General features: G+C 40.9%; 1 protein-coding gene, 1 long non-coding RNA gene and 1 pseudogene across 2 annotated transcripts in view; 1 reads left to right on the top strand and 2 right to left on the bottom strand.

Moving 5' to 3' along the window:
- The window catches only part of Iqch (IQ motif containing H), a 185722-nt gene that overhangs the window by 15766 nt on the left and 142355 nt on the right, over window positions 1–27601 (bottom strand). Inside the window, 2 exon segments of the mRNA XM_087198955.1 lie at window positions 2093–2215; window positions 12944–13114. Coding sequence (XP_087055081.1) covers window positions 2093–2215; window positions 12944–13114 — 294 coding nt within the window.
- LOC106010343 (uncharacterized) overlaps window positions 1–27601 on the top strand; it is a 196337-nt gene that overhangs the window by 35189 nt on the left and 133547 nt on the right. The window lies entirely within an intron of this gene.
- Window positions 3329–4061, bottom strand: LOC147821856 (coiled-coil domain-containing protein 152 pseudogene; annotated as a pseudogene).

The following is a 27601-nucleotide window of genomic DNA, read 5'->3' as shown; positions in this document are numbered from 1 at the left end:
AAGTATAAATGAATGAGTTTGGAGCTTTACTTTTCCCAAGAGTACAAGTACAAAGCCTTTAGCTCAAGAATACATCTCTAGATGGGTGTGGTGGCTCACGCCTGTAATCCCAGTACTCAAAAGGCTGAGGCAAGAGGATTGTCACGAGTTTGAGGCCAGCCTGGGCTACATAGTGAATTTGAGGCCAAACTGAACTATACAGCGAGATCTTGTCTCAACACCCCCCCCCCCCATCTCTAGAAATAATTTCAGGTAATAGAAAATGACAGCATATTTTTCTTTTAGGCAGCAGACTTTCTCTGCCCAAGTATATGCCTATTTGTAGTACTTGTTCTGCTTCAATATTTTAGAATGAAATAAAATAGATATAGATAAAGATAAAGCTACAGTTAGATTTAGCCACCTTGTGGTATGTGAGAGTGTTTCACTCTAATCGGTTTGGGGCTAAAACTAACTCCAAAGGGATTGTGTGCAGCAGATGGAACAATCCATTTCAGGTAAATCAGTTCAATCTGACTTTTTCATTTTTTCTATATTTTATCAAATTTAATGTAATTTGCAAGGCAATATGAGCTCCATTATATGTGTTTGCAACCAGCATGAATTAATCAACCGAAGAGCTTTATGCACCCTGACAGTGCCCTGGCAGCTTGTTGGGGATTACCAAGAGTCAAACAGGCCATTCTCTTCATAGTTGGTCCCATGCTTAAGGTCCATATGCTTTACAAGGACCTATAAAAATATTTGACTCCTGAAAATTGTGTTTGCTCTCAGATATAAAAACCGAAAACTGAAAGAGACTGGATTGAGTCTGTACAAATCAAAACATGTAATTATTTGACTGCTGCCCAATTATTATGTCATTATGTATACATTATACTGTATTTAATATGGGAGGTGAATTTAATATGTTTGATATGATGTGGGATTTGATCTTCCACAAGTAGAACAGCTCTGAGTGTCAGAGATTTAAAAATCTGTGTCAGACTGGAAAAGCGGGAGACTGTTTCTCCAGAGGAGCAGGAGTTTCTCGGCACAAAATGGAGGTTCTAGTTTAGGAAGGAGATGTTCATCACAGTTTTACCCCTCCAGCTACATCAGGATGAAGCAACTGTCCAGGAACCAAAAAAGAGGGACAGTACTTTTGAAAGCCAGAAATCCTTCCTGGAAGCAATGATTACATATAGGTAGGAGAATGCTATGGACTGACGCGTGTTGCCCCCCAGTTCATCAAGCCTTAAACTTCTATATGACTATATTTGAAACAGGGCCTTGAAGGAGGTAATTAAGATCAAAGGAGTTCATAAAGGTAGAGCCCTCACTCTTTAGACCTGATGTCCTTTTAAAAGAGATATAAGAAGCTGGGTGTGGTGGCTCATGCCTGTAATCCCAGCACTTGAGAGGTTGAGGCAGGAGGATCGCTGTTAGTTTGAGGCCAGCCTACGCTACATAGTGAGTTCAAGGCCAGCTTGGACTACATGGCAAGACCTTGTCTCAAAAAAAAAAAATATATATATATATATATACATATACATATAAAATCTCCCTCCAACCCCACCCCAGTGTGTGTGTGTGTGTGTGTGTGTGTGTGTGTGTTTGTCCACAACAAGAAGGCTGCTGTCTACAAGCCAGGAAGCAGGTTCTCACTAGGAAGCAAATCTTCCAGTGCCTTGGACTTCCAGTCTCTAGAACTGTGAAAAAATAGTTTTCTGTTGTTTAAGCCATCCATTTGGTGCTATTTAGCTCTGGAAGGCTATGCAGGCTATAATAGAGGATATTAGTTGATAAGCAGTGGGCTCAGGATATGCTTCAGGATTAAGAGCTAGTCCTTAAAATACCTCCTAAGTCTGGCGAGCAGCAGGGATTTGCTCTACAAGGTGATTGTGCAGGTTTGGGGGTGGAACTGAACGTCCCAGGCCCAGGTGCTGCTCTCTGTGGAAATGCCTTTCTGCCCTTTCCCAGGGAGTACCCAGTCTTAGTCTGAGTATACTCATCTCTTCAAGAATATCTGCTTGAAAAGGGAGCAAATACTTAGCCACCTAAGTCACCCACAGGCCTGTTTGGTCCCGCCTTGGTGAACTGTAATCCTTACCTCAAGGTCATAACCAATGCCGTGTGCCTTACACATCTGGAGGAAAACATAGTGGAAAACCAGTGAGAGGTTGTTATGCCTCAGCTGGGTGGTCATCACTGCGTAGCGACAGGTTTCCTGTGACTGAAAAGGCCACAACTGAATGTTAGATTCTTCAAAAAATATTTAAATAACCTTTTCAACTTCAGAATAATTGCAGATTAACAGAAAAGTTGCAGAGATAATACAAATTCCTCTATCTCCGTGCACCTAGTTGCCCTATTATTAACATCTTACATTGCCATGGAGCATGTATCATACATAACTAATTAACCAAACTACCACATTACTATTAAGCTCAGACTTTATTGGGATTTTAGTGGTTTTTCACTAATTTCATTTTTGTGTTTTAGTATCCCATTTAAAATACCATATTATATTTAGTCATTTCCTTAGGCTCTTCTGGGCTGTGACAGTTTCTCAGACTTCTGTGTTTTTGATAAACTTGAAAGTCTTGAGGAGTACTGGCTGAGTATTTTGTAAAATGCCCCTTGATTTGGATTGGTCTTATGTTTTTCTCATGATTTGACTGGAGAAATGTGTTTTTGAGAGCAAGCACACACAGGTAAACTGGTTTTCATCACTTCATAGCAAGGGGCCATGCTACTGTAGTTTGGACATTGGGTGCCCCTAAATGTCCAAGTGTTTAGGGCTTGGTCCCCAGGGTTGGCTGTTGGGAAGTGGTGGAGCCTTTAGCAGGTGGGGCCTCATGGGAGGTCCTCGGGTCATTAGGGACATGCCGGCAAAAGTGAGTGGGGCCTTGATCTCTCCCTGTTCTTCTTCAGCTTTGCTTGCTGGCTCATGATGTAAGTAGTTTTGGCCACTATGCGCTCCCCATCATCACCATCTAGCACCCCCACGAGAGACCCAAAGCAGTGAGGCCACTCAGTCACAGTCTGGAACCTCCAAAACTGTCAACTAAATAAACTGTTTTTTTTTCTTCTAAGTTAATTATCTGAGGTATTTTGTTATAGAAACAGAGAGCTAGTAGACATACTGCTGTACTAATACACCTGATTTGATGGTGTTAAATTTTATTACCTGGTTAGGATAGCTTCAGCAAAAATGTCACAAGTTTCTCTGCTGTAAAGATACTTTTTCCCTTTTCCCATACTTTTTGGAAGCAAATCACAACACCTATCCTATGTCCTTGATGTGGCCAGTATTACAATTTTTTTTTTTTAAAGCTGTCTCATTTATTATTTAGGCTATTTAGGTAGTATACTTACATTGAAAATGGAAGCGAATTTTTCAACTGCTTTTAAAAAAAGTAAATAGTAATTAATGAATTTACTGTTACACTCAAAATCGTCTACGTTTAAGGCGAGAATCTTTGCCAATAGAAAGGCGCTGCTCCAAATTCTGAATGGTATTACCAAGAGCTGCAATCTCTTTGTTTTTTTCTTCTTGAAGATGTTGAAGCTTCCTTCTGTAGATACTCTGTGGGGAAATAGTAGCATCTGGATATGGTTTTGACTTAGTCTGAACTCTTGCTAGTTTGGCATCAAACTCCAGCTGTAGTTTGATTGTTTCATTTTGCTTTTCTTTTTCTTGAGTTATTAACTTTGCATTTAACTCTGAGATTTCCATCTCCTTTTTCTTTATTAGATCTTTGTGCTTTTCTTCCTTTAATTCAACTTTTTTCTGCATATCTTGATAAAGTTTGCTTATTTCTATCTTATGTTCTTCCTCTTTGATTTTCATTTCATGTACAAGTTTGGCAATATTATTCTTATAGTCCTCTCAAATTGTGTTGATATTCAATGGTCTGTTGTAGCCCTTTTATCATATCATGAAGAGCAGCACATTCTTTTCTATCTGTGAAAAATCCTTTATAAGTTTGTTAGTATTCATACTGCTAATCTTTTTTGTACATCCTTCATTACTTTGATCCATGCTTGAATTGTTGTTGTTCCTGGTTCTTCAAAGTCTCCCCCACCTCAATCTAGTATTATAATTTTGATACTGTTTTCTTTGGGAAATTGCTATTCTTTAACTGCTGTTAGTGTGGTCTATCCCAAAGAGACTGGTTCCAGAAGGCTCAAAGAATTTTACTTCTGTGTTTCTTAAGAACATTTAATATTTTATGTGTGCAGAATAAAGTATTGGATCCTGGCAGTTTTATAGCATGCCATTTGTGAGATATGATATTTGCCTTTGACAGTCAGCTGTTTCCCCTGCAATAACTGGAAATTTGAAGAACTGCATACAGGGCCATTACCAACCTTAGGACATAGAAGACGAAGGTTCCTGGCCCAGGTTTTGGGGCCTCTCAGATGCTGGGCAACCAGGTGCCTGGAGTTGCATAGTCACTTGGAACAGAAGGCAGAGGAGGTGCTGTTGGTCCAAAGCTGGTTCTGGGGGATCATAGTGACCTGACACTTACTGGTAGTCATACTTCAGGCTGTATCTGTCTTTGAAATAATGCACAGAACCAGGGCTGACTGATGTATCTGCCCCCGTGTATCCACACAAACATCATGGTCGCATTTGGTGGCATGCCTCCCCTACATGCTCTGTCTTTTCTTCCAACATTTATATCAAGCATGTATCTGAGGGTCCCATTATCAGTAGAATCATTAAGGCTGCTCTTCCCACACATAAACAGAATCTATGCCTATAGAAATGCTAGGCTCCTGTCAGCTAACACATCTTGAGTCAATGCTCTTATCAGTATTGTCCCATCTGTAGCTATTGGTTTTTATTTTTATTTTTAATTGATACACAAAAACATAAAAGTTATACTTAGTAGCAGGCATCATATAATGTTTGATACATGCATACATCTCATGATGTTTAAATCAGGTTAAACATATCTCCTCAAACATTTACCATTTTTTCATGGTGAAAACTTTCAAAATCCTCTCTTCTAGTTTTCTGAAATGTACAGTACATGACTGTTACATCTAGTCACCATACTATGTAATAGTACCCCATGCCCTCTCTCTAAATATAACTTAATACCCATCAATTAACCTTTGTCTATCTACCTCCACTCCTGTTTTAACAAAAGAAAATCTAATTGACCCCCCCCCATGTCTAATAGCTGTACATTGTTATCACCCAGATAACAGTGAGCTGTTCCCCTGGCTGTTGCCTTGGGTAACTGGGAACATTCTGGAGGCAGGCACTACATGCTTTCTGAATCTCTGGGTTGAGCTCAGTGGTAACAGAGAGAAGGCCTTCAGTGTTTATTGAATGAGAGAAAGAATGAATAAATGAAATAGGTAGGTGGAAATCATTTTCCCTGATTTAACAGACTCTTCAAAACATGTAACTCAAGGATCTGCCAGTCAGTATGTGTGCTCTGAAATTGAAGCAAGTGATTTACAGAAGCATAGAGACAGTCACACCATCCCCAAAGATGACAACTCAAGACAATCTCTCCAGTTGACCCTGGAGGACAGGGTAGCCCTGGTGAGCTGAGTAGGAATTACTGAGGAGGTGACAAAAACCAGCAAAGAGAGACTCACTCAGCTGGCTAGGCAGTCTGAAGCATCATGGCCACCAGCTCTGTATGCCCTGTCGTGCCAGGCTGTGCCATGCTTCTGGCTTTTCAATGAAGACGCAGAAGTCTTAGTGTTTGTACGTGGAAGAGATCTGTAAATACTCTGGAATTCCATTGTGGTTACTGAGCACATAATTGTGTGGCAATTGCCATGAATTCACGAGATAAACCCAAGGTTATTTTTGTCTTCCAACTTGTCTTATGCTGCCACAGTATATAAACAAACAAAACCAGTATCAGGCCCCACTTAGTAAGAGACACAAGAAGGTACCTGCTAGCAGGGTCCTGCTCAATGCTGTCTATCTGGGCCTCAAAGCACAGCAAATGTTCACTGTCCACTAGTAAGTGACAACTGGACAAGTAAGGACAGACTGCCTTGAGATCTCTTCCTGTCTATGAATGCAGACCTGAGCTTGTAATTCATAAAGAATCTGAAAGACAAGTCAGGATATTTGACATATGTCTGACTTGTTGCTTCTTTTCCATTACCATCACCATAGTAGTCCATCCTAGCCTGCAGGTGCTGAGAATGTGAGCCGAAGTCTATAGTAAAAAGGTTACATGGAATCCCAAAGGCTGAGGTTCAAAATGCGGCAAGGCCACTTACTATCTATGTGATCTTGAGCATATCATTTGACTACTCTGACTTCTGTTGACTAAATAAGCACGCTGTCTCTGGAACCTAATAGATGGTAGCTACTATTTTTTTTGTGCTTGGTTCTTTGAAAGGATTTGGACCCACAATAAAGGTAATTTCTCAGGTTGTTCTTCCTCTGTTGGTACTCTCATCTTGTGGGATTCTGAGCATTACCACCAGATGGAATGTTTCTCTCAAACCCAGGATGGTCAGTGTAGTTTTCTTTCTCAGAAATCTTCAGTGTCTCTTTCTTGCGTTCAAGATGAAATCTGGAGCCCGTCTTGGTGGGTGGATCCTCCAAAACTCGCTCAGAGCCTGGTTCCACCCTCTTCTTTTTCTTGCCTCCCCTGACTTGCTGCTCTTGGTTTGCTGCTGCCTCCTAGCAGACCACAGGCTCTCTGTAGAATTTGTCCCATTTGCTGGGAGAGGTAGTCCCCTCCTGGACACCTAATGACTGCTCTATTCTTTAAGGCAGCAGGCTGGGGTCTGACACTTAAGTGGCAACTACAGGAGGCCATTGTGGTTTTTCCTTGTGTATCTGTTTTAATATCAGCATCTTTTCTGTGTCTCCTCAACTCTGATGCTTGGCGAAATTCCTGGCATATATTAAGTGCTTAATAAATATGTTACTACACTGCTAATAAAGATGAACAAATAAAATACACCTACTTTTTAAAAAAACAGCCAACTCCACAGTTTTTAGGGAAAAAACCCTGTTGAATATCTCAGGTTATCTTTGATCCAGCTTGATAGATAGCATAGGTGACAGAAGTATTGGTGTGAGGACTGGATAAGTATGTAGAGTCCTTAGAACAGAGCCTGCCGCATAATAACCACTCAGTAAGTGTTAGCAATGATCACTCACTAAACTCAGTAATTTTGCAAATCAGGTCAGCTATTTAAAACAAAAGCTGGCCAACCAATCAATTCATCAAAAAGGGAATTGAACCAGAAGACCTGGACTTTGCTAGATACTAACTTCATGACTTTGGGCATCTCACCTAACTTTGCTTAGATTAAGTTCCCTATTCTGTAAAATGGGTATAATAATCTTTGTTTTATCTATTTCTTATGATTACTGTGGGGATAAAATAAACTCCTGTAAATTTAAAGTATAAGTTATACAAATAGAAAGCACCATTACTGATAGGTTGTTTTACGTAATCAACCCTCTTTTGATGCTGTACAATTCATTTAGGTTTGCCAAAGATGAAATAAGAAATCACAGTTTGGAAATAATCTATTGAAATTACAAATGCATATGTCCTTTGATTCAACAGTTCCACATTTTGGAGTGTATTCTAATACCCAAAATGTGTACAAAATGATATATATAAAAGTAATTCACTACAGTACTGTTTGTAATATAACTCCTCCCAAATCTACCAACAGAGTGAAGGTCAAATGAATTATGACACATGCATGCAATGGAATATGTTGCTGTTAAAAAGAAATGAGAATGTTCTTAACGAACTGGTATAGAAAACTCTGCAAAGAAACAGTGAGATTCAGAACAGCTGCATGTATTATAGGCTGCACTTTGGATATAAGAGGAGAGAGGGATCTTCTGTATGTTCACCCATTTGTGCAAAAAGATGCTCTGAAAGGAGGCACAGACACCAAACATGGCGGCTGTCTTTATTGAGAGGTGCTGGGAAATGAGAAGGGCTTCTCATCCATCAAAAGGACTCGCCTTTTGAGCCATGAAGGTATACTACATAGCCCAAGAACTTAAATAAGGATGCCATTAAATGAGATTTTGAAGACAAGAGCTGAAATTTATATTTCATGTGTCATTTTACTGTGCAAGCTGTTTATTTATAAAAAATATATACAGTTGGGCTTTTCCATAGGGCTCATGGTATAAGTAATATGATCTCCCCATACTCATTCATTTGGAAATCTGTCCTATCCAGGGAACCTGTGCTATGTCCACTCATCTTCCCTTTTTAAAATCCAAGACTTCTCCAACCCATCCAGTGCTACTGGGTCTTGGCCCAGCCCAGAATGGATGGGAAACCAGTAGGTAATGGCAGTGTACCTGGAAACAACTTCATCACACTGGCAAGTGAATCCTCCTTTGGAAAAATAATTTTTGATATGGCCTTTGCTAGAGACTTCCTCAAAGATATGCCCTGGGTCTGATCCCTGACTCTCAGCCAGTGCACAGCAGGTTAAACAAACAGGCTTTCAACTCTGACGAGTTAAACCTTGGCTTCACCATTTGTTTGCTGAGTGATCTTTAACAAGTTGTTTAACACCTCTTAACCTCAGTTTCCTTACCTAAAAATGAACATAATATTACCTGCCTAATATCAGTATATCATAAAAAGATTCACGTAAAGCACTTTAAAAAGTACCTGATGTGGAGTAAGGCTAAATATATTCTGGATGTTACATCATATTAATTAACATGGCATAGTTGTCTGCTGCCCTATGCGTGCCTTTTGATAAACTTGGAGCTCTTTGCTGTACTTGTCCTTATATCCACTGTGCCTAGTTGAGTGCCTGGCAGAAACAGGTGTTGAGTAAATAACTGCTAAATTTGTGTCTAGTTGATTCTTGTAAAAGTGTTAACTGATATAACCAAAGTGATGGCTGGTGAAGACTTAGCATATGACCAGTCATAACAGTATTACCCCTTTCTGGAAGTATCTACAAAAAGCCAGAACTATGCAGGACAGGCTGTGTTCCCTCACAGATGCCTGCACAGCACAGGAGCTGCCTGGTCAGGCTTAGCACAGAAGCCCATTCTGCAGGCTCCCTACAGTCTTAGCCCTCGAGAGACCTTGCAGTCACTGAGGCCAGAGAGACAATCAGATTTCCTGATCCCCAACTCCTAAACCAGTGCTTTCCAAATTCCCACTGGCTACATCTGGAATTTGTGGGAATTTTAGAAGTTAGCTCTTATGAAAACTAGGGAAAGCAAAAGAAAACATTTCCAGAAGTCTAGGCTTATTAAACTACCTTTCTAAATCACAATCTAACAAGAGTGCTTCAAGCTAAATAAAGGAAGCTCCGAATACTCCTTTTCACTGGAGAATATAATTTTGCTTCAGCCACAATTTAAATTGATTTAGTTCTGAGCACCAGCATTTGAAGTGTGGAGCATATTCTATTTTCACCATGATACTTGTTTTGACAGTGATGCATTTCAGTTGACATAGTTGAAATCCTTATGTAATAAATCTCTGCCTGGAAATTAATCATGTTTATAATATTCTGAGAATTAATAACACCCATTGCTCAAATCATTAACTTAAAAAAGGAGCTTCCAAAATCTGTTCTCGGCAGTAAAGGACCACAATAAATGAATGTTTGATAAAATAATCCAAGTAGCAGTTTAACAAGCGTAAACTGGAATGTGGCTGCAATAACACAGAACTATTGTTTAAGGGTTGGCAGAGGCTGATGAGGTTCTTATTTCAGTTATGAAGCAGGCATCCACATGCATAATGAACTGCTCTCTGAATTATTAATGTGTTGCTTATTTAGCCTCATCTGTCTAGAAGATAATGTATCCTAACTCTAATGAGTGATTGGTTTTGTGCATAATTACAGTAGCAGCAGTAGTGGGGAAATATGTGCCTTCAAAGAAGGAGTTCTAAAAATAAAGTCATCAGATAAACTCTGTTGTTGTTGCATTCTATCAAAATCAAACCCGAAGCATTTGAGAATTCATAATAAATTACAGGAGACAGAATCATTATTAACATCATAATTTAACACAAAAGGTTTTACTTAATCATTCACTACAGATCAAGTGCTGTTAAAATGCATATAAACGACTTGGGTTGTTTTAAGTTGTTAGCAAAGATGTTTCCTTTCGGCCATTCACCAACTGGGGTTTGCAGGGTTCAGAGAAAGAGGGAAGGAGTAAAAACTGATAGCAAAGGATAACAGTTTACACCATGTCTGCTAGAATGTTAATTAAAAGTTTTTAAAAGGCTATTACTTTTTTATTTCTTAAACATGCCTGTCTGGGGATTTCTCAGACCTTGTTTACACCATCAAGTGGCTGTCTTGGAGGAGACTGGATCAAAAGCCCGTTCACCAGTTCTAACCAGGTCTAGACAGCCATGTCACCTCTTTCTGACCTGGAACAATTCTGAGTTATTCTAAGAGTCCAAAAGAGTTTTCTGCTTTCCCCTGTATAGCATATTATTAAAGGGATAGACGCATGTTATAGGCATCAGTTCTGAGTGCACTGTCATTATCATAGCGGTCTCATCTATTTGTTCCCTTTTTCTCCAGTCTTCAAAGGGGCTGTCAACTGTCGGATCATAAACCTGACAGCATCGTAGTCAGTTCACACTTGTTCAGGAGGCTTCAATTTGATTGTGAATTGCACTGTGTGTACATCCTTAATGCTTCTTTTTTAAAAAGAGCCGATCATATGAGTCCACACCCATGGGGGCATATACACACAAGCAGTGGCACCAGCGTCAGGACATCCATTTCTCTCTCTAAAACCAAGCACTTTGAATTTATCTCTACACCAGAAACCACACAGAACTTTTCTGCAGTGATTGTAGAGACATTTGAAGTAGTGAAAATCATAATGCATCTCTCTTGTGTGTAGGCAGTTCCTGAAAGTGTTTAACTCTCTTGATCACTGGAAAATTCCTGTATGTGGCCTGTAACTAGGAATGAAACCTATAGGCAAGATGGGAAAAATGGGAGAGTGCTTCTAATTCACAGTATAACTTCTGCTTACGTCTTTCTGAAGCCACACACTTAAATGCAGCAAATTGTCTTTGGAAGGCATGTGTTGAATACTAACTTATCTTCTAGCTTCCTTTTAAAAATGGCTTGGAGTTAGGTTCACCAGTCAGAAGGGCTTGAGTATTAATGCTATCTTTTCTTCTAGCACTAAACCTAGCATCCTGCAGATCCCCATGGTGAAAATGAAGGCTACAAGTGGGGTTGGACATTGGAGATTCATAGCAAGGTCCTGAGGCCTAATTAAAGGAGAACTGTTTCTCCTCCTTGGTCCAAATGTCTGTCTGTCTGTCTCTCTCTCTGTTTTTGTCTCTGTCTCGTTGTCTCTCTCTAATACTGGGGATTAAATCCAAGAGCCTTTTGCCACTGATCTACATCCCAGCTCATTGTTACTTTTTTATTTTGACAGCATCTCACTAAGTTGGTAAATGTCTAGCCTGGGCTCACACTTGCAGTCTTTCTGCCTCAGCCTCTCAGAATGCTGAGATTGCCAGCTTGCTTGTCTTCTTAATAAGCAAAGATTGAGGGAGTCCCATGAGCAAGGGCCTAGCTGGTTCCTCACATGTCAACTGGATTGAAAAGGAGAAAGAGGAGACTACTTGAGCACCTGTAACATCAGGCACCCTCTCTAGGGTGACTGTAGAGACCCTGGGCAGTCAAACAAGGTCCTTTAAATCCATAGACATCTAGACCCAAAGGCACTCAGCAGACAGTCAGGATACATTGCTCTGGAAAAGTATCCCTGGGATACCAGTGTGCGGACCTACTGACTACTGGAATTCCTCTTTTATCTGCTCAATATATTTGGATTTCAAATGGAGCTTCATTTGGAAAAAGGGGCATGAGGCCCACTATTGTATAAAGCAGAAGCAACCCTGTGACAGCTATTAGGGTAATTGTGGCCAGAGAACCCCAAAGCACTCTTCTTATACACAGGGCCATCAGGTCCTCTTGACCATCATTCTTTTTCTCCATGACCGATTTAGCTTGCTCCATCAACAGCCAACTCTTCCCACAGAGACCTATCTACCCTCTGTTACCCAGGTGCTGAGCTTGGTTAAAGCTCAGCAGCTGCAGGACTGGCCTCAGCTACCTCTGCGATGGGGATGGTGTCGAGGAGGGACACCATGGCCACAGGAAGAGGCAGATCATGAAGGCTTTTGTTAACCAAGCTGGGAAGTTGGGATTTTCCTGAAAGTCATTAAAAAATCCTAAGTAGGATAGCAACATGCTTAGATTTGGTTTTCTCCTTGGTGCCTTGATTGAAGAGTGTGTCTAGACTAAGAGGAGAAACAAGAGGCAGGGAGTCTTAACAAGTAGCTGTTACAATACTAGTGTGAGACAATGAGCGCAGAAGCTAGGGCAGTATCTTCATGGTGGGACAGGAGGGCTCTGAGCTGAGGCATTTTAGCAGCTGGAATCAACATGTCTGGTTGCAGAGTGCCGGTGGACCTACGGGTGTCTTAACCAGTCTCTACCCTGATCCAGCAAGAGGAAGTACAGGGGCAGGAGCGATGACAATGCAATTCTGAATAGCCTGACTCTGAGCACTCTAAGCAGAGAAGTTTTGTAGAATATTGGATCTAGGAGTCTGAAGCTCAAAAAAGAAGTTGGGCATAAAAATGGAGTCTGTCTGAAAGAGCTGGTCACTGAAGCAGCAGGTATCCAGGGATCCAGGGAAACAAGCAGAGAACTAAGGGGTTCACCCAAACAGAAACCCCTGAGCTTTCACGTTCCACTACTGCTTCCTCTTTCTGGGTGCCCTCTCCCCTTTCCGGCAACCTAGACTTTCACATCCTCCAAACCCGGTTCAGAGCAGTTCAGTCATTTGCCTGGTTTGTTCTTTTTTCTCTAACTCGAGGAGCCTTACATGCAGACAGAGCTCTGTACATGGCAGCTAAGTGTTGCTGAACACGAGAATGATCAGAAATGATCTGTTGCTTACCAGCACTGACAGGGTGCCACGCTGCTTCATTTTTGTTTCCTTCTTTGGGACAAAGCGGGGCACTTCAAGGGTGCTCAGACTGCAGTCCAGATGGCCATTTGTCAGGTAGAGAGTGAGCTGAGTCAGGGCCAGCTGGTCACTATATGAGAGGCTGAGGCCCGTTGCCCATAGCTGATGAAAACAAGGGGCGGACAAATGAGGGTGACATCAGGAACCAGGAGAGAAAAGAAATCCCCCTCCAACCCTAGCCAAATGGAGCCACACAGCAGGATAAACTAAACCAGTCACCACGGAACTTAATAGAATAGATGTTTCTGCCACTGTTTCTACATTGTTCAGCTGAGGGATGGAGTCTGATTCTACTCAGAAGATTCGAGGTTAATTGGAAAGTTACGGAAATAAAAATACCCAGCCAGGACAGTCTAACAGAGATGACTAGTCCCGAAAAGCTCATGTTGACTTAGATTTTTCTGCCTGTGGTTTGCCATTTTACAGGTAGTGCAATGTTTTCTACTGAGGAAATGAGACAGGATAGAAGCTTCAGAGGTTGAGAAAAATGGAGAAGAAAGGGGTAAGGAGTGACTGAATATGAGATGGCAGGAGTGAGAAATATGAGAAAAAGCTAGTTTGTCTTGATTTTGGAAAAAGCAGTGTTGGTCTTTCTGGGATTGTCAATATGAGACTTAAAGGAAACCTATAGTTGGCCTGTAAGGCATAGCTGTACCACCATTTAACTTTAAGGTTCTGGAATATCAGTTTACCACACGACAATGTCATCAGACCCTCAACTGGCAATGGATGATAACACATTATCTTACAGGTATCACAGGATTATTAGAGTACTGTAATGCAATGAAAATATTTTGAAAAATAGACATGTTAGTTATAAAAATAGACATGTCAGATAACTGAATAATGTCTATTAATTCCTTGCACAGGTATTTACTGAGCCTCTACTGTGTGTTAAACTGGCCAATAACAAACATAGGTTGTCTGCTACTTCTTCCTTCTCCTAAGACAGATCAACTTTAAATTTCCACCCTCATACTCAATCCACAAGCACTCCTAGAATCATCCTCAGTTCAATATTCAAAATTTATCACTGTGCTAGTCACTGGAGGGTCAAAATGAACAGGCTTGAGTCCTGCCGCAAAGAAGGTGAAGACAGATACACATTCAATTAATTATAATACAATGTAATATGTAGTGTAATAGTGGGATGGGACAAAGTATTATTGATGCAGAAAGAAAGGACAGGCTGGGTTTGCCCAGTGAAGTCAGGGCTGTATTCCAGAGGTGACAGTTGAGTTTTAAACAAGCAACAAAACCGTGACTGGGTCTCATTTATCAAGTACCTACAGTGTACTTCACAAACATCTTGGATCTTTTTAACAACGTAAAATCATAGCCCTATGTATGATACAGATAAAGAAACAGGTAAGGGAGGTATCCAAGTCCGCACAGGAAGTGGTGGCCCTGGGTTTTGATTCCAGTTCTGGTTGGCTCCAAGTTCACCCTCCTTATATCCCATGTTGGAGGAGAGGCACTGATCCCATACCAATTCTCCAGTCAAATTAAAAGCTAAAGTTGAAGAGGATCAGAACATGTCGTTTCATATAATCCATGCCATAGAAATGTCTTGTGGAGAAAACATGAAGTATTGCATTTCCGAAGTATGCTGTAATTAGCAGTAATGCATTTTCACTGTAGGAAGTTGGAAACTAACACATTTTCATGAAGACTTGATTAAATATTTTTTCCTCTTAGAAGGCCCAGTGCCCCACTCGCCAACTCTGTACGTTAAAATACATAATACATCCGCCCTAGAGTGGACTCCTCTCAAACAAATCTAGCATTGAATGACTTGAATAAGCATTGAATGTAAATGGCATCATTATAAGGATATTAAGGGGTCAAGCTGTCAAGGCCCCTTGCTAAACTGAAGCTAATTTCAGGAGTCATATTCACACAGTAATGCCCTTTTATAATAGCAAATAAATCACATTTGCAACAATTGTTAAAAACTAACTGCCAAATATCTGTTGCAGTTGTAAATATAACTATTTGTAAACTTAAATATTTCCCGCTGTATGGCACCAAATGCAAATCAGGGGACAGCCACTGTTCTTTCACAGGAGAAAGTGAGCTTGCTGTTGTTGCATGCAAGGCATTTCCCCCTAGAGTTTCAATTTTGATGTCTTAGTGTTCTTGATCAAAGAGAAACTTACATAACAAGCATTATTAATGTGTATGTTGGTAATATTAATGCTTTGGAGATAAGCTTTTATAGGAAGGCAGCACAGTATAGGACTAAGAACCAAGGACTCAGCCTGTATCTGTTTACAGCCTCACAGCAGTGTAAACTTAAACAAGTTCCTGAGGCTCTCTCCGTCTCTGTATTCTCAGGTGTCAGAAGAGCAAATGATTATACCTACTACGTGGCTTTTTAAAAAAATGCACATAAATTGTCTTGTAAGTTATAACATTCAATACAAATGTTGTTTATGATTATTAAAAATTTCCTTTTCTTAAGAAGTGATGTACATCTTTTAGTTGTCTACATAGCTATTAGATCACCTTGTTACATAAATGGTGTGGCAAGCTCTAATTACTGGGTTCACCCTCACAACTCTAGAAGAAGGTTGGGTTTGGGCAAGGTTACTATTACCCTAGCTTCATTTTACTGATGAGGATACTGAGATCAAAAAGCAGCTTCATGATTCAACTGAGATCACAGAGCTTGAGATTTTCTAGAGGTGAAGTACTTTTGCCTGCCCAGGCTGCCCTAACTCCTTGGTTCACAAAGAAAAGGGCAGAACAAATTTCCTTAAGCCTTTTCCTCAACAGCAGGCTTGCCTGATTTGCTGGGATAATTGTTCTTTTCTCCATCTGGTTTTTCCATTGAAGACACCGCCCAAGGCATGCTTGTTTTGTGTACAGGGGTTCTGATATCCCCCTCTAGACTGTCAGCCACTTAGGGGAAGTTTCGGAGCCTTTGTCTTTGTCTTTGTCTTCCTGCAGCTCCCAGTGTTTGGGGTAGGGCTGGTGAGGCAGCACCCATTCACAATTCCAGGGCTGCACTGTGAACTCCTCATAGCTTTGAGGAACAGGTTTGTCTGTGTGTGTGTGTGTGTGTGTGTGTGTGTGTGTGTTCTCTTGAGGCTCAGATTCAAATGAAGCAAATACTCACTGACCACCTCCTCTGTGCCAGCTCCACCCTTTCATTCACCTCTCATTTAATCTTATTTCTGATTTTGGACTTTGATGTTGATTTTATTTTATTTTTTGATGTTAATTTTAGAAACTCATCTCTCTGCACTGGATTTGTCCATCACAATTTAGATAAGTGATGACTGTGACCTCAAAGGCACCATGAGCAGGGACCAGGGCAAGTGGATGGATTTTAAAATGTGTAGGTAGTGGCTTTGGCATGATTTGCTTATAATTACTTATAATGGCTAGCTTGACGGGTTAATTGATTAGATGTAAGGGTTAGGGAAAAACGTTACTGAAGGTTAGAGCTGGAAAGACCCTTAAAAGAAACACCTAATACAATCAGTTCATTTTATAAATGGAGCAACTCTGGCATGGAAAGTGAAGTGGCTTGTCCTAAGTCACAGAGCTAGTTATCAAAGGTGCATGCCAAAAACCTTAAGGTGCCTTGGCTCTCAGCCAGAAAACACTTGTTGATTATTGTTTGACTGATGATATTACAAAGTCATTTTGTTAAAAAATGGCTAAAGTGCTAAAGAGTCTTACATTAAGGCCTTAAGGGCCCAAGGAACACAAAATATTCATCTCACCATTATATGTAATACTGAAAAACTGCAGCAGTCCAACATTTGGGCATTGGTTAAGAAGATTATGACACGCCGGAGTTATGGGATAGTCTGTGATATTATCATGAGAGATGATGTGGTTGTGAATAACTTGATTTAGGAAGCACAAAACAACAGGAGGATAAAAAGTTATATAAAGCAACATGAATTTAGCTTTGCAAAAACAATATACATAGAAGAGAATATAACAAAATGTTAACCACAAATATGAGATAAGCAGAATGATAACTGCAATTACATGCAGATTTTCATGCATCTTCTAGATCTGGACTATCTAGTATGGTAGCCACGAGCCACTTGTGGCCACTGAGCACTTGAAACATGGCTGGTCCACACTGAGATGTGTTGTTGATGTAAAACATACCAGACTTCCAGTACTGAGGATGTAAAAAACAATGTAAACTATCTCATCAATAACCTTTCATACTGAGAAAAAGCTGAAATGATAATACTTTGGTTATGTTGGGTTAAATAAAAATACTATTTTCATCTACCTCCTGTTAACTTTTTAAAATGAGGCTACTAGAAAATTAAAAATCATGCACATGACTTGAATCCTATTCCTATTGGCTTGGTTCCATAGAAGCCCATTGCAACTTGAGCAGAAGGGTAGGGCCAGTGCAGGTGGACGGGGTGAGGTGCTTCCCATGTCCCAGCTCTCCTCTGCCCTGCCTGCTGGCAGCGCTCATTACACCTCTTCCCAGACACCTGGTAGACAGGAAGGGGGTCAGGCCAGAATGGTTGTGTTCTGGGTTCTTTGAGATGACAAGGTAGTAACACTGTCTTGTGTGGGGAGGGGTAGGAGAGAGGCCCAGTATGGAGCTCCCCTTGCCTTAGGTGTTCAGGCAAGTGGAGGCTGCCTGCTCAACCCTGCTGCTCCTACCTCTTTACAGTGACAGGTGGGCTGGATGGGTAGCACAGCATGCAAATGTGGGCAGATGTGCTTAGGCTGACGGAGCCAGCCGTCACTAGTTGAACAGTACCTGAGGAGAGGGGTGAGGATTAAGAAAGACAACACAAACTCGGGAGAAAAGAAAAGGAGAGGGAGTGAGGGCCTTCTCCTTCCCACTTTATTGAGCCTTTTATATATCCTCCTTCATTACCCACAGCCTCCCTCCCTTCCTCCCCTCATGATCTCGTGACTAATTATTTTTACAGAGAAAAGGTCAAATATATCTTTACAATTCTGGGAATGTTACTTTCTTGTGCAGCAGACATTCAAATCCTTTCTATATTTGTTGTTTTCTTTAAAAGTCAACATCCTTGTTTTTGTACCAGTTTCATATCCTGGCTCATTATGTTCTTATCTGACTCAAGAATCTCAAGGGGCTTAGGAGTCTTTCAGGGTTGTTTCAACCCTTTGCTCTCCACGTTAGGCCCTACAGTCTGAAACTGTCTCTAAGTGCAAGTAAAGTTCTGTATCAAAGGATTTGGTCTTGTCTTTTGCCAACCTTTCCTTAAGGTGATCCCGGGAGGTATGGCACTAAGGGACTGATTTATAAATCAGTGATATTCAATGAAGAATCAGACTTTCAGAACGATAAGAGTTCATGGATGGTTTGCAGACTAATTTCAATATTTTCTTCTCTTTTTATAAGAAGAAGCCATGGGACTTTTATAAGGAGAAGCACTTGAGGCTCCAGACAGAGTAAGTGACTTGCTAAACCACAGAGATGGCATCCATTGGACCTCTTGATTTCTTCTAGAGCAAGACCAAGCCATCAGTCAGACCCATGAGTTCTTATAGCAATGGCTAAGCTATGGAAGCCAGATTGTATGCCTAGCTCCTCTGGTTGTCGGATAATTCAGCCATGGGTAGCCCAAGGTTCCCTCTGTACTTCTGGTTTGACAAAGTACAATGCCAAGGGCTTACTTCCTACATACAACTGTGGAGGGTGGGAATTCATTGGAAGGTATTGAGCAGATGGATGGTATAGTCTAATTTCTGTTTTTAAAGGGTTGCAATGAGAAGAGACCATGAGAATGAGGACAGAGACAGGGGAAGATATTGCCATACTTTGGGTGAGAGATGTTACTGGCTGGGCTACTATGGTAAAGTGGAGGGTGGGAGAAGTGGTTATATTATAGATGCATTTCAACCCAAAAGGCTTAACCGTGGGTTAGCTGTGGGATGTGAGACAAGGAGAGGCATCATCTCCAAGACTTTTGCCCTGCAGAAAGTGGAAGAATAGAGTTATCATTTCCTGAGTAGAACAGACAGCTAGAGGAATAGTTTAGAGGTAAAAATCAATGTTTCAAGTTTGGATCTGATTATGGTGTTACACACCTGTAATCCCAGCACTCTGGGAAGCTCAGGAAGAAGGATTGCAAGTTCAGGCCTAGCCTGGGCCACTTAGTGACTTATGAAGACCCTGTCTCAGAATTAAAAAAAAAAAAATTAAAAAGGATTGATGTGTAGTTCAGTGCAAAAGGCCTTAGGGTCAATCCCCATATAAAATAAAATAATAAAAAACTAAAATTCAGTTTCAAGTGTGCTACATTTCAGATGCCTTTGTTGGACAGTGTTCTGGAGGGAGGGTTGAGACCTCAGGAACTTTTCTCCTTTTCAGCTGTATAATCAAGAGCATGTGCTGGGCTGGGCTGTGGTGTTGAAACAGAATCTGTTGCTGGTAGGGGGGTAGCCTTTTCTCTGCTGTCACTTTCAGGCCTGGGACTCCAGATTCTCCCTCGTTGGTGAGAGCTATAGGACTGAGCCCTTCCCTGGGGACATGTGCTTCTCGCTGTGGGTAGGCCAAGATGAATTAAGTTGAGAAGGATGAAGGAAACTGATAGAGGGAAAGAAGTGCCAGCAGCGTGAGGGAAATGGGGGTTAGAGAGGACTGTGGTTTGAGGGAGGCGAGTGTTTTCTTTGAATTGGAAAGACCCCTGGAGCAGAGTTCCAAGGCTGGGAATGCTGGCCTTGACATTTCTATCTATGTGGTCTTAAGACACTTCCTTCCATTTCTGGGCCTGTTTCCTTGTCTACTGACAGGTCTGATGCAGCTACCTTAAGGGCTGTTATGAGGATTCAGTGATTGCAGGAAGCAGAGTGTGAGACTTACTGTAGGGCCCCATTTAAGCCCTGATCCTTTTTCCCATCTGACTGCCAGGAGCAGTCGAGGCAGCAGAACTCACTTGTTGGCCTTTGATTATGGTATTCTTGTCTGCTTCTCAGAGGTGAGGAGCAGAGAAGACTCCAGAATCCCATCTATCATAAAGGGAACACGCTCTCCCAGGCAGTTACTAAAAGACATCTCTTTTTCCCACTTGGATCACTGAAACGCCAGACAACATTGAGTTCTCCATTGTGGTAAACACACCTGATACTTAATTTTAAAGAAATGGATATGCTGCATTGTAAGAATTTTCAATTAGTGAAATATTAATATGACTATGATAGTAAGAATTGTTTGCATTACATTAAAAAAAAAAAACAGTAAGCAGAAGAGACACCAGCCTCTTGGCCTGTTGCCACCTAGTGGCAACTGCTGGGATAGCCAGCCTTGTAGAGGGAAAGACACCATTGTGCGGGCCAGTTCCTCAGTTAACAGTAGACACTCCTGGTATTCATCTTGGAAACCTTCCCCTCTGTTTCTATTAGTACTCTTTATCCTTTTGGGTATGACTTACATCATAGTTATTCCACGTCACCATCTCTGAGTAATGAGGACATCCAATCTCTGTACCAAGATGCCCTGGACACTGCAATCCGCAGGGTCAAAGGCAGCAAACAAACAAATAACAACCACCACCAACAACAAAAACAGGGCCCTGCCATTTAGCACGCAGGACCAGGTAGTATAACATGCCTAAGGCACAATTTTCAAAGGCCTTCAAAATGTTTTGATTAGAAAAAAGTAACTGGCTTCCAAATATGTAAACTGCAAAATAACAATAAATATTTTTAAAAATCCTCAAAATGAAATGTATCAGTTAAGTGCAATACAACTCTTATGCAGTTATGTCTAAATCATGTTCCAACAGGGTGATGTGGATGTGGGGTGGGTGAAGTCTCTAAAATTGAAAATACCCAGGGAGGTTTTAAACAGCCCTCTCCTGGAAGACTTTACAAGATCTTCAGCATCCTGCCCTCCTCATTTTATGGACAAGGACTCTGAGAGGTAAGCTGATTTGCTACAGGTCCTATAATTAGGGGAATAACTAGGATTAAAGACCAAATTCCTGATCCTGGTCTAGCTCTTTCTATGACACCTAATTACCAGCATTAAAAAAACCTTTTTTTTTGGTATGATGCCAGATGCTTCTCTGTTACTTTGGAAATTCTTTCAGGAGGTGTCAAAACTATATTAAAAATTAATTTGGGTATCCAAAATGAAAAATCGTGTAATTTAAACCTACATCAGCAGTAGCCACACTTGTATTTTTCACTGTTATTGAAAACAAAACAAAAAACCTGCAAATCTTCTTTTAGTATATATTCTGCCAAAGCGAGCACTTCCACAAATCTTTTACTACACTCTTGCCTTCTCAGTTTCTTTTTCCAAGTTTTTTCTGCTACTTCTATAAATTTGTGATCATCCCTCTGCCATTATTATGACTGATGTCCTATCTGATATTATTTATATTCTTAGGGTATGGAGTTATATACTTACTTCTTTTTGTTCTTTAAGCATTCCCTTGTTTTTCTATTATGAATTTTTTGGAAGGCCACTTTCTTATTTTGAAATTAAACTCTAAACTCTAATAAGCATGAAAACCCAATGTTTAGAACACCATTAGGTTTCTAGCACTAGTAATAGTGTATGCTTCTTCCACGGCAATTCATACAGTAATCCTATACTGTGTATGCTTCTTCTCCTTTAATTTTCATGCTGTAAACGTCAGGGCTGGTGAATGATCTGCTTTATTGAGAAGTGCTCCTTTAGTGCTACTACAAATGATCTCTAAAAGGCTTTGGTGATTTTCAAGACAGAAGGGCTCTTGTTCTGTAGCTCCCAGCAGGGAGGATTCCTGTGCACAGTCCTTGTGAGATGTGGAGGACTCTTTTTGCAAAGCCAAGTCCTCTCATGGTGAGGGTGAGCACGCAGCACTAGCCCCATAAGTGCACTGACTCACTAGCAGAGTTTTCTTTTCCAGTTTCCTTGAGAGCTCCAGTAAACCAGAATCTTTTATAGAGAACAAGCTTGGCTGCAGAATATGTAGGTCAGAAGCAAGTATTATAAGGCTATGGCATTCGAGCTAGTCTAGTCCAGCCTCTTTAGATCCTGGGAACAAGGCTTTGCATGTTCATGCTAAAACTTGTACGCGAATGTTCACTGCAACATCATTCGTTACAGTCGAAAAGTGGAAGCACCCTAAATATCCATCAATAAATGCATAAACAAAACGTGATACAGCCATACAATGGAATATTATTCAGCCATAAAAGCAATGACTGACACAACTGATATATGCTACAGCATGACTGAACCTTGAAAACATTGTAGATGGAAGAAAAGTCACAAAAGATCACCTATTGTTTGATCCCAGTTATATGAAATGTTCAAAACAGAGAAATCCACCGAGACAGAAAATGGTTTCCAGTGGCGGAGGGGACGGAGGTATGGTGAGTGACTTCTAATGGGTACCGAATTTGTTTTTGGAGTGAGAGAAATGTAAAAGTAGATAATTATGATGGTTGCACAAGTCTGTGAATATACTAAAAACTACTCAAGTGTGGACTTTCAAAAGGTGAATTATAGCCGGGGATTTAGCTCAGTGGTTCCACCGCCTGCCCCAAAAGTGCAAGGTCCCAAGTTTGATTCCTGGTACTAAAAAAAAAAAAAGGTGAATTATACAGCATATAGTATCTCAGTAAAGCTAATACACAGACACACACACACACACACACACACACACACTAGTAGGATGGATATGTACACAATTTTTATGGCCCATTATTTGAATCTAGTTGAGTGTGTACGAGATAACTGACTGTAGAACCCTGTGATAAACCACCTCTGAAACTGCCTTCTGAATTTATTCTATGTCATCATTCAAAACCTTAAAAAGCTTGCCATGTATTGCTAACAAATATCTGTCACGTGCACTAAAGCAAACTAGTGCCCAGTATCAGAGTCAATACATGGGGCTTAATAAGTAGTCACGAGTTGGAAGGGATAATACATTAGCATAATGTAATATTCATAATCTCAAAAAGACTCAGTGAGCTCTAAGGACACAATGTTACTTTCCTAGAAAGCAATCCACTTTTCCCTACTTCCCACTGTGGGCTCCCATTATGTGTCAGCTCCTGGATGGAGCAGGGTTGGGCATGGTGAAATCCAGACAGAGGCAGGGGTGGCCAGGCTGGTGGGCATGTGATAAAGGAAAGCTAGGCTCTTGCATCTCCCCTCTGCCCTCTTTTTTGTTCATCCCACAGCCCCCAGCCCCTCAGCCTGTGTTCTGTGGCATGGACCCTCCCCAACGCTGCCTGCCTTCTATAGGGGCCCTGCCTCAGCCCCACCAAGTTAATCCAATAATCTAATCAGTCATCACTGATTTGGTGACGGTAGAGGACAGGTCCCAGGTGATGTATATTTATCATCATAGGCTTTTTCGGATTCAGTTATCTGGGGGTGAATCCCAATTGCACAGTGTTGCGCTTGTTGCCTGTAGACTCTGGTGTTTGATTCCACACCCTGTCAAGTCAGTGTGTCATCTTTTTGACAACAGTGATGTTCTGAAAGCTGCAGACTGTGGGAGAGAGACTTGGAAAAGGAAAGAGGAGGGGAAAGGAGCATGTACTCAGGGCCTGTTAAGTGCAAGGCACTGCGGTCAGTATCTCCTCACACTATCCTCATGACAGCCTTGTGAGGTGGGCCTTAATATCCTCATCTGATGGAAGTGAAAATGGAGGCTCAAACAATCTAAGAAATGTTCTCTAGCTGCCAGCTAAGTGGCAGGACTAGGATAAAAATCCAGGTTTGCTAACCCCACCCGAAAGTCCAGGTTTTCCTTCCATGCTGTATCCCGGTGAAGCTGCTCCTGGTCACCGTGAGAGAGAGCACACCATGGTTCTGGCAGCAACATTGGGAATGTGCACCAAGTACTAACAGTTCTGGAGCTGATTTACTGTGGGACTTTGGGCAGGCCACTTAACACTTCTCTCCTCACCTTCCCCATTATTTGTCTATAAAGTATGTTGGAAGCCTATCCTATGAGAGCCATAGGAGGACAAAGAAATGCTGCCCTTTGGTATAGGCAAAAAGCCAAGGTTCCTACATGTGATCTATAAAAGTCCCATGGCTCTTTCCAGAAATGTATGGGTAGAGCATGAGGGCCCTGGGGAAAATTCCATTTGAGTAGCCATTGACTGAAAATCACCTTGGTCAGTCCTGGCTTTTTGCTTGGCTCACACAGGGCTGTGCTCTAGCCTTTGGCTGCTGAGCTTACCCTAAGGGACTGCCTTTCACTGACGCCCCCCCCCCCCACCCCAGCTGTTCCTAGGTTCCATTCTAATGAAAGAGAAAAACAGCATCAAGGAAGGTATTTTCTCTCCCTTCTTCTTCCCTACCCCCCCTTCTCTTCCTATTCTTCTTCTAAACTTCAATGCATTGTTTCTTAATATATAGCTTCCTCTCAGGAGAATCTTAACTCGTGGGAGAAACATGAAAATTCTTAATTTCAGTTCTGCTTGTGTGTGCTAGGCATTTTATACAGTCTTTGAGACAATTTGTGAAATTATTTACCTCATATTTCTTTCATCATGAGTAAATTTTTTAAAAATCAAAAATTAGTACATTTATTTTCCTTCCAGAATCTGGTATGGCATATTCTTTTGTACATCATATATCTTTAATGTGAATAGAAGTTTTATAGTGTTATTTCTTTGAAAAATGTTCTTATCTTGAGACCTTTAGATAATAACCTCTTGTCCTGCACATTTCTATTTGCAGAGGGTCGAGAATTTTGTTGTTGCCACAAGGGATTCAAAATATGCTCTCTCCAGCCCGGGAAGAGCTGCAGAGGACTCAGCTCCCTCCTTGGCAGTCACTGCCAGGGTCAGGAACACTCACTGTTCTCCTCCTATTCTCTGCCTATATTCTCCTGATGGGGGAGGGAGTGAATTTTGTTGGTTTATTTGGATTTTTATTTAGTATTGGCACCTAATTCTGTCTAATCAAACTTCAGTGGGTCAGTTTAATATCATTTACATATTCAGGTATTAGTGGAGAAATCTATAGAGATTAAAAAACAGATGTAAATAAGGTTAGTACTCTATGATGGGCTAGGAACATGGCAAGATAGGGCAAGACTGGCTCTCTCGCGAAGTGAAGTAAAGTTTGGAACAACAGGCAACACAATGAATCTTATGTTTAAGAAAGTGAAGTAAATGGAGGAATATGCATATTGTTGAAACAGTTCTATTTATGCAAAAGATTCATGTAACTTTATAAAGGTTTTCAGAGATTTTAAGTGCTGTGTTAGACTGTACTGGTAACAGATGTTCAATGACATGTTTAAGTTTTTGTTTTACTGAAAAAGCAATGGATTATCTGATATTTTCTTATAAAAATCGTATCAATGCCACCACACTTAAAGTGTAGCTCAAGTTCATTATTTCAAAAAAAAAATTTAAAATAACAGAAGGGCTCCTAAAAATAAATATTACCATAGGGGAGCTAGAAGATTTTGTTAAAGCATCCCCTTCAGAATTACAGTCTTTTGTGTCACTTCTTGTTCTTTTTCTACAAAGACAGATGGTGTCAGTAATTGCCTATATATTTAATTAAGTTAAAAAGCTACATAGTAAGGTTTTGGTGAAAAGGAAATTTTGTGCTATGAGCAAAGAGAGCAAAGGAGGCAGAAACCGGCTGTGTAAGACACCATTCCTCACCAAATACACATTTTTGATATCCATATATGTTGGAATGTGAGATTGCATTACATTAATTATTGGAACAGAGGCATGTATCCTGGAAGATAAAGCCCATAATGGAAATCTGGATAGTGGCTCTTTTCCACTTTTGACTAGCTAGATGAAAAGGATTCTACCTGTTGTCCACGTCACCTTCTCCTTGATCCAGTACTTCAGTGGTTCTTCTAAACTTCTCTGACATTAGATGGGACTTCTCACCTAGCAGGCTAATCATTGTAAAATTATTATGGGGGGAAAAGCAGCAGCTACTTGTAGAAAGTGGTTTGGAAAACTGACTTAACCATTCTAGTAGTGTCTGTTTCCAATGTTCCCATCCCGTGAATCCACCTTCTGGCTTAATGGCAATATGGTGCTCCCAGCTGTGGTGTTTTATATGGGCTGCACATTTAAACTCTTAAAGCTTAAAAATGACTACCACAACACTGATTTTACTCCATTTCGCTTAGTCATTAACATTTAATGATTACCTTATGTGCTGAGCACAAGGATGGAATATATTAAAAAAAATAGAAGATGTGTTTTCTGGCTTTAAGCTGTTCAACTCAATTCAACAAGCAGATTGAGGAAATACAAGAGAACATACATTTTCCCTGGTGATGGTGGTGGAGAAGGAGGAACATTTTCAAAGAAGTCACTGTCAGTCCAGTGCAGTGCACAGCGTTTGCTGTAAGAGATCACAAGCCTGGCACCTAGACGCGTCATGCTGGGAACCCTGGATTGGCCCACTCGATAGCTGTGTGACCTTGAACATGTCACTGCAGCCTCAGTTTCTTCATTTGTAAGTTAGGGATAATAATACCCACTGCTGAGGGTGTAAGGATTAGGGTTATTGCACGTGAAATACATAACAATGCCTGGCAGGTGACAACATTTCAACAAATAGTTGATATCATTAATAATTATTCTGACCATCTGAGAGGCCAGAGGATGAAGTGGCAGTGAAGGAGGATTAATTAATATAGATTTCTATGTGGAGTTGGATTTTGAAACATATTTTGAAGGGTGAGAGGTTGAAAAAATAAAAGACGCAAGTGGTAGGGATGAAGGTACTATGTGGGAGGTGGGATGAAAATGTGTTTACTGAACATAGAGCCACCCAGCTGATCCATTCTGGAAAGTCTGGTGCATATGATCAGTGAGAAGGAACAATTAGTGCCATAGGGGTGGTGGGGGTGGGGGTGGGCAGTTCCAGCTGGTCATAAGAAATAAGGAAGGACAAGAGCAAGTTACCTTGTACACTGTCACTCTAACATTATGGTACAGGAAAAGACAATAAATTAAAACGAGTGTTAAGGACAATTTCACAGAGCTCATACAAGTCAATAGCAACAGCCTGTTATAGTTTAGATCTAAAGCATCCCCCAAAAGGCTCATGCATTCAGAGGCGGGGCTTTTAGGAGATGATTGGATCCTGGGGGCGCTGTGCTCATCAGCGGATTAATCCATTGATGAGTTCAAGGCTGAATGTACCATCAGGAGGTGGGGCCTGGGTGGAGGTGAGTCACTGCGGTATATCCTCACAGGATATGCTTGTGCCTGGCTCCTTCCTTTTCCCTGTTTCCTGGCTGCCATGGGTTGGGCAGCTGTCCTCTGCCATGCCCTTCCACCATGCCATTTCTGCTTTGGAGATGAGTGAGATAAATGTTGGTGAGGATGTGGCCTCTGTGAATTGTTTATTGGGTATAAATTAGTGTAGCTATCATGGAAAAGACTATGGAACTTCCTCAAAAAATTAAAGATGTAACTATTATAAGATCCAGCAATTACACACACACACACACACACACACACACACACACACACTGGAATATTATTCATCCTTTAAAAAGAGGGAAATCCTTCTACTTGTGACATGTGTGAACCTGGAGGACATTATGCTAAATGAAATAAGACAAATGCAGAAAGACAAGTACCACACAGTCTCACCTATGCTGCTGT

Source organism: Heterocephalus glaber, unplaced genomic scaffold, assembly GCF_053883595.1.
Source record: "Heterocephalus glaber isolate CG9 unplaced genomic scaffold, H.glaber_assembly_v1.0 deba00001689, whole genome shotgun sequence".
In the NCBI taxonomy this organism is placed as follows: domain Eukaryota; kingdom Metazoa; phylum Chordata; class Mammalia; order Rodentia; family Bathyergidae; genus Heterocephalus; species Heterocephalus glaber.
Note: the sequence above shows the minus strand (reverse complement) of the source record. Positions and strands in the feature narration are given on the sequence as shown.